This window comes from Mixophyes fleayi, chromosome 5 (assembly GCF_038048845.1).
Source record: "Mixophyes fleayi isolate aMixFle1 chromosome 5, aMixFle1.hap1, whole genome shotgun sequence".
Classification (NCBI taxonomy): Eukaryota; Metazoa; Chordata; class Amphibia; order Anura; family Limnodynastidae; genus Mixophyes; species Mixophyes fleayi.
Genome location: NC_134406.1, coordinates 207,974,067 through 207,987,560, shown reverse-complemented (window position 1 = coordinate 207,987,560; position 13,494 = coordinate 207,974,067). Strand labels below are relative to the sequence as shown.

The following is a 13,494-nucleotide window of genomic DNA, read 5'->3' as shown; positions in this document are numbered from 1 at the left end:
AGAAGTTGGTTGACAGCATGCCACGGCCAATTGCAGAGGTCTTCAAAAAGATGGGTCAACACTGCAAATATTGAATCTTTGCATAAACTTAATGTAATTGTCAATAAAAGCCTTTGACACTTTTGAAATGCTTGTAATTTTACTTCAGTATACCATAGCAACATCTGACAAAAAGGTCTAAAAACACTGAAGCAGCAAACTGTGAAAACCAATACTTGTGTCATTCTCAAAACTTTTGGCCATGACTGTAAGTAATATTGTCCAAATTTTAAGGTTATTAGACAATGCTTTCGATATAAACACAAAATTCCTTTTATTGCTGTGCTAAGTATGGCAGGATACTGAAGTTATGGAAAAGTCCTTCACTCCCTGTAAAACATCTAAAATTTATACAATGTAACATATTAGATTTAAGAATAATACTTTAAAGCCTAATATTTGGGAAGCTTTCTGGGAGCTACGGGTAGTAATAAAGAAATGATCAAAGGACTGAAGTGTAAGGAACTTCATGTGTTTGTTTTGTGTGGGATTTAATCCTTCTGTTCTCAGATAGACATTTCTTATCTCATTCTCATACCCATTATTACATTCTTCCTGATTGAAGATTTTATGAACTCTCAGTATTTTGTATGTTAACTAGGTGACTATGAAACCAGATATATTGCTACATGAGCTACATTGCTGCATTGCTGATGTATTGCTATATATTATTATGCTAGTCCACATTGCCACTGTACATTTTTGGTCTATTATTCAGCTCAATTTATATTGAAACATTCACATTAACTGAAGCCGGTTGTCAATTTTTACTATTTGTGTTCTGTTTTTTATATTTGTAATATTCTACAAAACATTTAAATGCATAGAGCTATACATACATATGTAATAGTCTACTAAAGTGGGTTGTGAATATCAATAATAATTAATGTGAAGCAAAATAATAAAATAAATATTTTTCATGTGTTATGTGAAAGAGTTCTTGACCACAGAGTTGAGGTCCTTTTCAAGGTGCATGGGATTTGCACCACAAATGGCTTTGGGTTCTTTTTCCACAAGAGTGCTTAAGTGGATGGCCAAATGTACTTCACATAGCTAACCAGCTCCAGTCCTGTGGATACTCTGCCTGTTTATTATTGATTCCTGTTGTGACCTCTGGCTTGTTTCTGGACCCTGCTTAAACTCTGATGGCCACTGACCTTGGCTTTGTTATTTGGACTCTCCTTGTCTGTTACCAGCCCTGACCTCTGGCCTGTTCCTGTGATCCGGCTCGGAAAGGGCCCCCTGACCCTAGGACAGACCCTGACTTCATCCTTTGTCCCGGTACTGTGTATAAACTTCTACTATACTAGAGCTAAGACCTGGGGGCATCCAAATACCTGTGAGCACATTAATCTCTATGGGAAAGGAGGTTATTAGGTTGCTATAGGCCAAGACATCTTATCACCTGTTCTAGGAGTTTATATCAATATCCGTTTGCCATAAGACTGACACAAACGATCGGCCCAGAATATCATGCTCACGTCTTCTTTTGTCAACTCGCCATATAGGTGTAGAAATAGATTTGTTCATCCACATAATATAAATCTTGTGGCATGCCCTTTATGACTAGTATACGATTACACTGAAACACAACTAAAGACATTATTATCACATACAAATGCATTGTTATCTACTTTTGGTAAATTTAGCCCAATGGTCACTTGATTTAAATGACTGAATGTTCACACACTGGGCAGGAGTACATATATGTAATCTGTGTTTACGCTATTATGCCTGTTCATGTAGGACGTTCTGTACACCAAAGTAAGTTCCCATTTCCTCACATAAACACTGATTGTGTTCAGCTACAATGAACTGAACTGTTCCTTGTTTGCCTAAAGTAAGAAAAGCAGGAGTTATGTACTTCTATTAATATGTATGACACTAATATCTGCTACTTATAGTATTTAAACTGAGTAATGAAAACAAGTGCAAACATTAGAATCCAAAAGGCCTCTACCCAAAGTGCTTATATTTTACATGGATAGTGGGAGACGTACACAAACCGAATGGTATAAGTGCTTGAAATGTCAAAATACAAACCACAGTTATAAATAAGTGTTGTCATGGTTGAGTGGTAACAACAGGGCTAGTGATTTAGGAGGTAGAATTCCAGTTTAGAAGTGTAGCCTTGAAGATAGATGGTGAAAGAATTTAATGAAGGGTAAGGCTGAGTACGCACTACAGGTTTTTAGCATAAACGAATTCCTTAGGTAGCAAGCAATCGGTTGTAAAAGTTTACGAGGAAAAATAACAGTTGTAGTTTATTGGGCAAAACAGAAGTAGTTTTGAGAAGACAGAATAGTGGTTTTTGAAGCATATGGAGAAATGGAGAAATAGAGGGGGTATCTATCAAAGATATTATTTTTCAATATTTTTCATTCATTGTCCAAACTCTCCAATTTGCCAAACAGCCATTTTCATTCTTCAAAAATCAAGGGAATTGTGTATATTCTGATTGACTGTAAATATAGTAGCTTTTTCCATTAATTTCAATGACCCATTGATTTCAATGACCCATTTATTTTGATGGTCAATTCATTTCAACAGGGTTTTGCTCTAGATATAGAAAACCCCATTGAAATGAATGGGCTATTGAAATGAATGGAGCACCACAGCATTCTTAATCATTTTCCCCCCACATTGATTTAATTTATTTCTATTAATGTGTGGTCAAATCAGGAAGTCCTTGGTACTCCCTCACTTCAAATGGCCAGGGTGGGAAACTGCTTGTGATTTGTTGGTGGCTAAAGGGAGTCCTGGGTTCTCCCTGCTTTGATAATTTAGGGGCAGGGAAACACTAGTATTCAAAGCATCATTATTGCTAGGGCTTCCTCCCATTGGACTACAACAGATCAAGACAGAGAAAAATATTTTTCCCCTTGGACTAAGGTCAATCAATAAAGTAGAAAAGTAGGCTTTATTTTATATTTAATAAAGTGGGGAGTATTTAAATATTTATAAACGTATTTATTTGCATGCAATTTTTTATTTTTTACTATTTTAGTATAATGGACTTCGGGATCTCAGTCCAGTTTACAAGGACCATTGGGGTGGCAAAGTTACCACTCCACAGGTGCCACTCTTCTTCATTAACCAGGCCCACACCTTTCTCACAGGCTTTGGTGCAAAATTGACTGTATGAAATCAGTGACTTTATATGGGGAAAATTACTAAATTTAACTTTTCTGTTTTATATTTAACACCGCGGAAATCAATGATTTTATGATGTCTGGTGATTTTTTTTTAAACTAGTCGCTTCTATAGAGTACTTTCAAGGGGAAAATAATTCTAGATGCAGAATTTAGGATGACCAGGTGTGGAAAAAGATGGGAACAAGGTAGGTTAAATAATAAGATAATGAGTGAAAACATGGGGACATGTATGATTAATATAAAAGTGTTAGGGTGTGAAAGAACAAAGATAGTAGTGTAGTAAGATGATGTATAGAAAAAAGGTAGAATTATAGAAGAAAAACTGAAGGATATTTGTGCGTTTCTGTGTTTTCTGTATTTAAAAGCATAACATTTAAAATGAAAAGGTAGATTGGAAACAGGAGAGCAGTCACAATATTAGCCTTTTTGAGGATCACTGTAACCAATGCATGCTTAAACGAAGAAGGGAAAATGCCAGACGACAAGGAAGAAGTAAAGATGTGGGTAAGCACATCTGAGAGTTGAGTAAAGGAGTAAGACAGGGTTCAGGGCACAAGTAATGAGCAGAAAGGATTGAAGCATTTAAAACACTTTGGAGAAGATAAAACTGTCCTTTGCAAATTGAGCTATATTGCTGAGCAAATTTAAGCACAAGGGTGCAAACTACAACACAATGGTGTAAAGCAATCAAAAAAGTAAACAAATTGCTTTGATCTGTTGCGATACACTTATCCCAAGATGCGCTATTGTCTTTTTGAATGCTTATTATATCTTTTTTCTTACGTTATTTTATATAGTGGAGGGTTTTTAGTCACCACATTGTATCAACCCATTAAGCAGGTGCTCTGTCTAAGGACTCTCCTAATCATACTGGTTCAAATCCAGAATACAAGTCTCACACCAAGACAGCAGCCTATGATCTGGAATTATAGCTCTGCATCTTCATTGATATCTATGGTTGTATTTATTGAAGATTTTTAAGTAGAACCAACACAAGTACAAGATGAAAATGCGGCTATTTAAACATCTCTACAATTGTAAGCGTGTATCTACTGGGTATAGGTGCAAAATCTAGTTGCTTACTACCTTAGAGCATATAAATGTCTTTTTGACCTAAAAAGGTTTTTATATTTTACTTAATAAAGTACTTACTGGGATCAGGTAAGTTGTTTTCCTGTTCTTCTCTTTCCATTTGCTGGCACCAACCCTCCATTCTGTCTTTTTCTGCCTGAAGAAGCTTTAAAAACCAATGTCCATCTCTATGACAAACCGACCTATGAACTGCTTCCAATGGATCTTCTGTAATGGAGTCAATCCAAGGGTCTGGGGGAGGTAGTATGGAAGGATCGAAATCAGCATCAAAGTCCTCTTCCACTGCACAGGCATGATAATGATTGCCTGAGCCCTGGATGCTGACTGTGGAAGTACAAGCATCTCGGGAATACTGTTTGGTCAGTGGCCGACTATATTGAAATTCCTGTTCAGCCAGTTCCACTGGAAATTCGAAATGCTCCCTGAGGTCCAGATCTGCCTGCACAGCAGCGGTAACACTGTTTGATCGGGTCAGTCTACGCAACCTTTGGTAAAGGGATAACATGAGACGTTATACACTTAATCTATTAACAGAGAAGGACATTCAAAAAAATCAGAGTTTTAAATCAATTTACAGATGTAAGAATATAATAAAATATATTATGATTAGAATAAACTCATTATACATTAATGAAATCCACTATTGGACAGTATATATTGACGTTATGAAGCAAAGAGATAAAAATATATATGAAAAATTCTTTTTTTTTATTCTTAACTACCTTTTTTACAATATATTTTTATTGAAGAAGGAAATATTCAGTCTAGAGGAAAACAGTGGCAACAACGCAGCTGTAGCAATTACCGTATATACTCGAGTGTAAGCAGACCCGAATATAAGCCGAGGACCACAGAAAACTGGGGAAACTTATTGACTCGAGTATAAGCCGAGGGGGTCTTTTTCAGCGTAAAAAATGTGCTGAAAAACTCGGCTTATACACAAGTATATACGGTAATAAAAGTCAGGTAATGATAAATGATGATGAGCACATATCACAGGTATGAATAGCAGTTCAAGTAAAAAAAAAAGTCGCCTATATCTGAAAAATCATAAAAAATCTCTGTACACCTGTAAACTGAAAACTGGAACAATGAAAATAATGTAGACAAAACAATGAAGGGATGGGGGACATATATAGGGAACACAGAGGGGTGAAACAAGAGGGGAAGAGAGGGAGCGGAGGTACATATGAGAGTCAGTATTTTGTAGTCCGTAAAGTGTTGCATAAGAGCTCAGGAGGGTTGAGTTGTACAAAAAAAAGGGCTTTCTTAACTACTTAACAAACAATATGTCCCAACCCTTTGCCGAAACATAAGCAGATTTTTGGGGTAAAGATCTTAGGTAACAAAAATTATGTGAAAAGATAGGTGAATCTGGAAAAGAAATACTGAAATTTAAAGGTAATAACGGAACATAATTTACGTTTTGAACTATTTCCACAGTTACTCAACCATTTACTGCAAGCTATGGAATATGTGTTGTGGTCAGGATAAAAGAGTGAGGAGATAATACTTCACATGTTAACATACAAATAATTTCAGCATAATTATAATTAATCTTCATGCTTCATTTATGAACATGTCACATTCTGGGTTTAGTTGAGAAAATGATTGTGTCATACACTGTGTGCAAACACCATCAATATCATTATCATAATACTGTCTCCTAACAAAGGATGATACTTATTTCAGCTAACACTTTTTTCTGGGTATCCCAGGAAAATAATAATAAATCAAGTGAGACTAAATTCCTCTCCTTGTAAAATTGTTTGCAAGACTAATTTGAAAGTTGAATTTATGTGGGCAGCACCGTGGCTTAGTGGTTAGCACGATGAGGGTTAATTTGACCAGCAGCCAATTAACCTACCAGAATGTTTTTGGAGTGTGGGAGGAAACCGGAGCACCCAGAGGAAACCCACGCAAACACAGGGAGAACATACAAACTCCACACAGATAAGACAATGGGCAGGAATCAAACTGAGCACCTCCGCACTGTGAGGCAGAAATACTAACCACTAAGCCACCACGCGTAGTATCTAAACCTTGGCTTGAAATAAACTATAAGTCAACAGACAAAGTCTTAGCTGTCAACCCCCCCTCCTTCTATGTTCCACACAAAATAACAACCACTGGACTAAAAAACGTGAGCAGCCATTTTATTTTTCAGACAACTGCGGACAGAGTTTGAAAACTGTAAACATTAGGCTAAGTATATAAATTACGGACTCAGGCACACAAGCGTCTTCAATATTGTTCACTACACATTGAATGCAGCCGTAACTGACCAAAGCATTTGGGCCCATTGAGTACTAAGCTAAATTGACCTTCACCACACACAGGATTTCTTAAAATTGCATGAAAGATTATACATCTCTTTTCCGTACATAATCCATTGCATGCATCCAACACAAATCTCTTGCATATTAATCTATGCTTCCTGTGCTTAGGTTAGTTAGTGCTCTACTCATCATAACTGGATGTAAATGATGTAAAATATAAAAATAAAATAAAACAGCTACGAACAAACTTTTATACACCAATAAATAATAACCAAAAATACATATAGTACATTTCTTATGCATATTTTGTTTGATTTTTCATTATTTTGTTTTGGTGTGGACACATTTTTCAAGGGACAACTTTGTTTGCTTATTTGTGTTAGTAATTATTTTGTACTGTGGTGTACCCTCTCATGTATGCATAAGTGGTGCACGAATATACCCGGTTTACATTTAGGACGTAAGGTGGCTACACATGGGCTGATCCTATTGCTCAGTGTGTACACCAAACACCAGGATGAATGTTAAAATCAGGCAAGCTCTATGCATTTAGTTACCACACTACTTCAAGTGAGGAAGATGACTGCGCACAAAGGCAGATAGGTGTTATTTTCCCACTAGATTTACCAACATGTAACAAAACATGTAAAAATTTCCAATGTTAAACAAACACAAAGTGCAACAATACTATAAGAGATCATAATACTGGCCAGGATTAATTTAAAATAGCTACCTTTATGTGGAATAATAAATTACATAGAACCCAGAAAAAAGTAGATGACAACCTCATTTAGTATTATACCACAAAATACATGCTGACTTTAAGAGATGGAAATCTATGGAAGCAAATGGAAAAACAAACCCAACACCATCATAGTGTAAGAATATTTTTATTAAAATATTAGGTACTATTGCATAAATATCAGGCAATAAAGGCTCTGGACTGGTTAGTGTGAAAAGCTTCAATTACGTGAAGCAATAAAATCAGTGTTTTGCCTTTTCCAAACTTTGTCAGGTCCCAATGCGATGAAACACCTTGGTGATTATTTATATTGCTTCAGATACAGAGCTTAGAATTTATTTTCCAAACATTATTTCTGTTGCCAAAGCTAGGTCCATTCTGTAATACTGTATGAAAGTATTTATTGAGGACCAGTTATCTGGCTTGCATATGGTGGAAACAGACACCTTAGTAAAAGATTCCCAGGTAGCGGCTTCTACCCTGGTTAAATGAGCCCTTATTCCCTTCAGTACTGATATTATGTCACTCATTCAGCGTTTTAGGCACTCCCCAAACACTGGCGCCTTAGGTGAACTGCCTAGGTTTGCCTATCAGTAGTGCCTCCTTAGGTTGCTAGCCTCTATTCAAGTATCTTTACCTATCAATACATTTGGCTCCATGAACTTCCATTTAGCTAATTAGAGGTGGGAGTTGGTATTTCTTAAAGCAATTATTTAAGAAATTATTGGTAAGTAATACAAATCATTTGAATATTCAACTTCTTATTTTTATATTTCATGTGATTAAACTTCTCACCAAATGAGGGCAAACTAACTTGTGATTAATTGCCCATATTTAATTTTACTAGATATTATGGAATTTAATGGATAAAGCCAATATTATCTAAATAATCATAGATTTGATAGGTATATGTGGCTAATTTACCACATAACGACTTGACAGAATAATTTTGTGAATTAAATTTTGTTCTCACCCAGAAATATCAACAAAATGTAATTGAACAGATAATAATTAAATCCAAAGAAAGTCGTCATCAGCCATTTAAATCTAAGTATATCTGTCACACACTGATCTCCCGCGGCTGCCACCCGGTTACTGGCACGCCTACCTGTTTCCAGATTCCCCGCTTTGCCCTCTGGCTGTCATGTCAGTGTCCTGCGCATGCGCGAGTGACTGTCTCACCTTTTCTTACCTACCCCGCTCTTCCATTGATTACCTCTCATTGGCATCCCTTTATTAGGCTCCTCCCCTCAACTCTCAGTGCTGGTTCTTCTCGTCAGTCTCCTGGCCTGGAAGCAGCTCATGTATTTCCGTTTGGATCTCTACCTCTCCAAGTGTACTGTCGCAGATCATCGTGTACCTGCTCCAGTCATTAGTGGTAACTACCGCAGATCATCGTTCTCTATGTCTCCAAGTGTACTGCTGCAGATCATCACTCTCTATATCTCCAAGTGTACTGCCGCAGATCATCGCTCTCTATATCTCCAAGTGTACTGCCGCAGATCATCGTGTACCTGCTCCAGTCATTAGTGGTAACTACCGCAGATCATCGTTCTCTATGTCTCCAAGTGTACTGCCGCAGATCATCGCTCTCTATATCTCCAAGTGTACTGCCGCAGATCATCGCTTACCTGCTCCACTCATTAGTGGCTATCAAGTGACTACCTTCACCTCTAGTGCTCAGTTCTCTATCACTGCTCACTGGGAACTTCCCTACAGGGCCGCAATCTGAAGGGTGGAAGCTGCAAAGCCCAAATTCCCTTGCTGCAATCCCTGGTGAAAACCTTCCACCTTGTTAGGCTGCGCACCTCTGGGTGGAGTGCTGCCAATCCTAGCTGATACCAGAAGGATCTCACGCATCCTAGTGAATGCATGACAATATCTTTATAAGTCTCAACTTATTTTTTGTCTTTTATTTGTTCCATTATGATAACCCTTTTCCTAATACATGTATAAATATGTATGAAAGTAATGCTAATTCTCTGCATATAATAATTTTTTTCAGTTATGTAATTTGGGCATCAATGGAAATGTTACATTTTATATAGTAAGATACAACTTGACGGCAGATAAGAAATATAAGGCCCATCTAGTTTGGCCATTTTTATTTCTAAATAACTCAGACCCTTTTGATCTTTAGCTTTTTCAAATTTATTTTTATCCCAAACATATTTAAATTCCACTTTTGAATTAGCATCTATCACCTCTGTTGGTGAGGCTATTCCATTTATTGACTACCATTTTGGTAAAGTAACTCTTTCCTCTTGTTTTAGTACATGTCCTTTGTTCACTGTTTTCCTCCTGTACCTTGTTAAAACTATTGATATATTTCAAAATTTCTATCATATCCCATTTCGCCCTGCTCTGCTTCAAGCTATACACATTGAAATCTTTTAGCTTTTGCTGGTAAGTTTTGTGATCTAGACCATGCACCATTTAGCAGCCCTTGTTTGCACAAGCTCTGATCATTCCTCTAGTTTACCTAGAACTTGAGTCATCTGACCCATCACACTCCACAACTTGGTGTGTTTGTACTGTTACATATAATTGTGTCATCTGCAAAAAAGGCATATCATCCATTAAAAACTAGTAGTAAGATCACCAATAGTGATACTAAAGAGAACTGATCCAAATCCAGATCCTTGGAGTAATCCACTGCATTCCATTTGCTACAATGATCTGTCGTCTATCCATCAGCTAATATTGTATCTACTCAATAACCACTGATTCCAATGCCAATCATTTAAAATATTTAGCATCCTTCTATGCGGGGCAGTAGCAAAGGCCTTACTAAAATCTAGATATAATACATCTACAGCTCCAGTTTTATCTATTACATTAGACACCCAGTCAAAAAAACTCAATTGTGATGTTGCAAGTTGTTGGGTTTAAGATATTTTATTTTTTCTCTATTAGCTGTGCTTCCATTAATTTCCAAGCCACTGATGTCAGGCTCACTGGTCTATAGTTGCCAGCCTATTCTTGCACTTTTGTGGAGTGGTACTAAGCTTGATCATTGCCTGTCCTCTGCAACTAGTCCTGCCAATAATGACTGGTTGGATAATTCAGGTAATGGTAAAACCAACGACTTTTTAAGCTCTATTCTATGTTACCTTTTTGGCCCCATTGTCTACTTTCAGTTTTAAGAGTTCTGTCAGGATCCTTTCCTCTGTACAATGACTCATGTCAACCCTTTTTGCAATATTCCTGCTACTTAAATACTTAACGCCTTCTCTTTCTACTGTAAATACTGAACATAAATACTTATTTAGGTAATCAGCTATACACGTGTCTTCCTCAACAATACTTTTTCCCTCAGTCTTACTATTAATATTATTATTATTATCTTAGACTTATAAGGCGCCACAAAGGGTCCGCAGCGCCGTACATTACATATACAGAAAACAGAGAACCAAGACACAACATGATGCAAAAATATATACAAACACAGGTGACAGGGTAAAGCAAATCAGATTATTTCTGGGACAGATAGTGAAAGGGAAGGTAGAAATCAGCGAGAAGAAAGCCGAAGTTTAAGAAAACAGGGAAACCAGGGCTAGCGAAGCAGGCCAAGAGGTACAGAGGGTGATGGAATAGTAGAAGGAGCACACAAGGAAAGGGCCCTGCTCATGAGAGTTTACATACTATTCTTCCTTTTATCAGTAATATATCTAAATAAAGGATTTGTATCATTTGCTTATGGGCAGTAAAGATGAGTTAAGACCCCAACGGACAAATAAAAATGAAAATATAAAATCAGGTAAGGGTAATCCAGGCCCCTCAGTGCCCACTGGGCCCTAGGCAGGAACCTTGTTTGCCTAATAAATAATCTGGCTATAATGGACTGTACCATTTCCTCCTTAGACTGAGCCATTGCACCCCTGATATTTTTCTTATCCTACTTCTGCTTAACCAGATATACATCTTAGCATGCTTTACTCCTTGTTTATGAAAACACTTGACATTGTCAGACAAATAAAATGACAGAGCAAACAGCATGGAAATGTTTCTTTAACATTTAGTTAAATATTTTTTATGGACAATTATTTTGTGATTATTATTTTTTTTTTATTAAATATTTAAGAAAATATCTTAATATGTTGTTTTCATTATATATTTTTTGTGCTTAAAAGCTTTGCTTTTCCCCAAACAACACTTAAAAACAATGTGGCAGGGATGTTAAACTATTATTATGATATTATTGCAACATAAACGTAAAGCTTGTGTAAGTTATTCAAAGTAAATTTAAACATTTGTGATTCATGTCTGAACCTGCTTCATTTAAAACAAACAATTCTCCATACAGCAAACATTACAGAATGTGCTGTACAGTTATTAGTATTTGATTTCCTATGTGCAGAACACTTTTGACTTGCTTGTATTTAAAGTTACATGCTGTCAAAGAAAACATTTCACAATGTCACAAACAGTAACATCACAACTGTCTACACCAATTAGAACCATGTGCCATGTTTGCATTCCTCTTTTGATAACTCAGGTCTTCAACTAACAAATAAATCTGCTTAAACATCTTTGAAGGTGTGGGAACATGGGTACCGGCAATACAGATGCCTTAATGTAATTTGACCCACAGTTTTTGTGTTCCCTGCACTCGTTAGCGCTACAGTGCCGCATACTTGTCAAATCAATAAAGTTGCAGAGTACACACATGAGCTTTCACATAGAAACATTCAATCCAGAAGCACAGTGTACTATATCCAGTGACATTTGTGTCATTTCTATGAGATTATTATTATTATTGGTGAGTAAGGATACTGTCAAGAAGGCACCACTGGCTTAAAATACTTCTAAACCTAAAACACAAGTTGGCCTATATAAAAAAGCTATTAGTGGAAATCACAAATATGTAGGTATGTAGAAGATTCAGGAGCTTTTCAGAATTGAATATATTTGAAAAAATAGGAGCAGAATTACCACTAGCAATACTATTTATGCAAAATATTAAAAGACCCTATTTGCATAAATGGCTGACAACAGAGAATAATAGCTTGCTTATCTATCGATCTATTATTATTATTATCATTTATTTGTTAGGCGCCACAAGGTTTCCACAGCACCTTACATAGTACAAACAGTAGACCATACAGGGTAAAACATTACAGAACAATAAACACAAAGTACCAATGCTTCAGAAACTCCAGGCAGACATATGGAGTGAGGGCGGAGCAGAAGAGTAGGTATGGAGACAGGAGGGGAGAGGGGCATGCATCTATCTACCTATATATATATATAATGTTATTAATAGCTGTTTTCTATGAGGCTACTCTATTTTATGTTAGGTAGTACTTTAAAAGGGATATATGTTAGGTTTGGGGTCAGAGTGGGGCTTAGTACTAAATGTAGGACTGCAAGGGCCCATTCTGATCATTTCACTGTTCTCACTGACCTGTTATGTTATTTATAAGATGAGCAGTGGCGGAATTACCGGCTGTGCAGCTGGTGCACGGCAGTAGGGATCACTTCCACGAGCCGAACTGCCGTGCATATTCGGAATAAGAAGAGGGCCCCCCACCGCCCGCTAGTCGGATCACCTGTTAGGTGGTGATCCCAGAGGTAAAATTTAAAGCGGCGCTGCCTTGTAAAGGGAAACTTCTCTTTACAAGGCAGCGCCGCTTTAAATTTTAACTGTCATCTCGCCGATTTCCGGCGACTTGTACAAAGCGGAGTATGATACATTTACTCCAAGGTGTTAAAATCCAAACCCACACTGCCCCCATGCCCATTTGTCATAACTAGCTCAGCTATACCTCTCCTGGTCAGACAATCATCCATAAAATGTCTGTCTCGCAGTATTATAGAAGCATGCCTGTCTAAGTTAAGATTTCATAAATAATGTTGACATTAACAACATTTTTCATATTGCCTATATAATCCTTATTCGTTTTTAAATATTTTATACTTGATAAACGATTTATTTGCATACACAATTTACATCACCAGGTTTCAAGGAGTTGAGCAGAGAGTTGGTTAACATAATATATGTTTTTAACTGCCCTGTCTCTCTTTTAGATCCTTGTTGAAGACACAAACCGTGCCATGGCAACTTAGCTCTGCTTGGCAGTATTGCAATAAGAGCATTGCTGATAGTTTTCTGTTCTTTTATTAAACAGGGTGATATATTAAACAATAATCCTTAGTTTATCTGTCTTTACTGAAGAGTCAGACT

At 36.8% G+C, this 13,494-nt stretch overlaps 1 protein-coding gene across 4 annotated transcripts in view; it reads right to left on the bottom strand.

Moving 5' to 3' along the window:
* DLGAP1 (DLG associated protein 1) overlaps nt 1-13,494 on the bottom strand; it is a 493,753-nt gene that overhangs the window by 39,566 nt on the left and 440,693 nt on the right. For all 4 annotated transcript variants that reach the window (XM_075213364.1, XM_075213366.1, XM_075213365.1 and 1 more), the window contains one exon: nt 4,347-4,771. In XM_075213364.1, the coding sequence (XP_075069465.1) occupies nt 4,347-4,771 (425 nt within the window). The remainder of the gene's footprint in view (nt 1-4,346; nt 4,772-13,494) is intronic.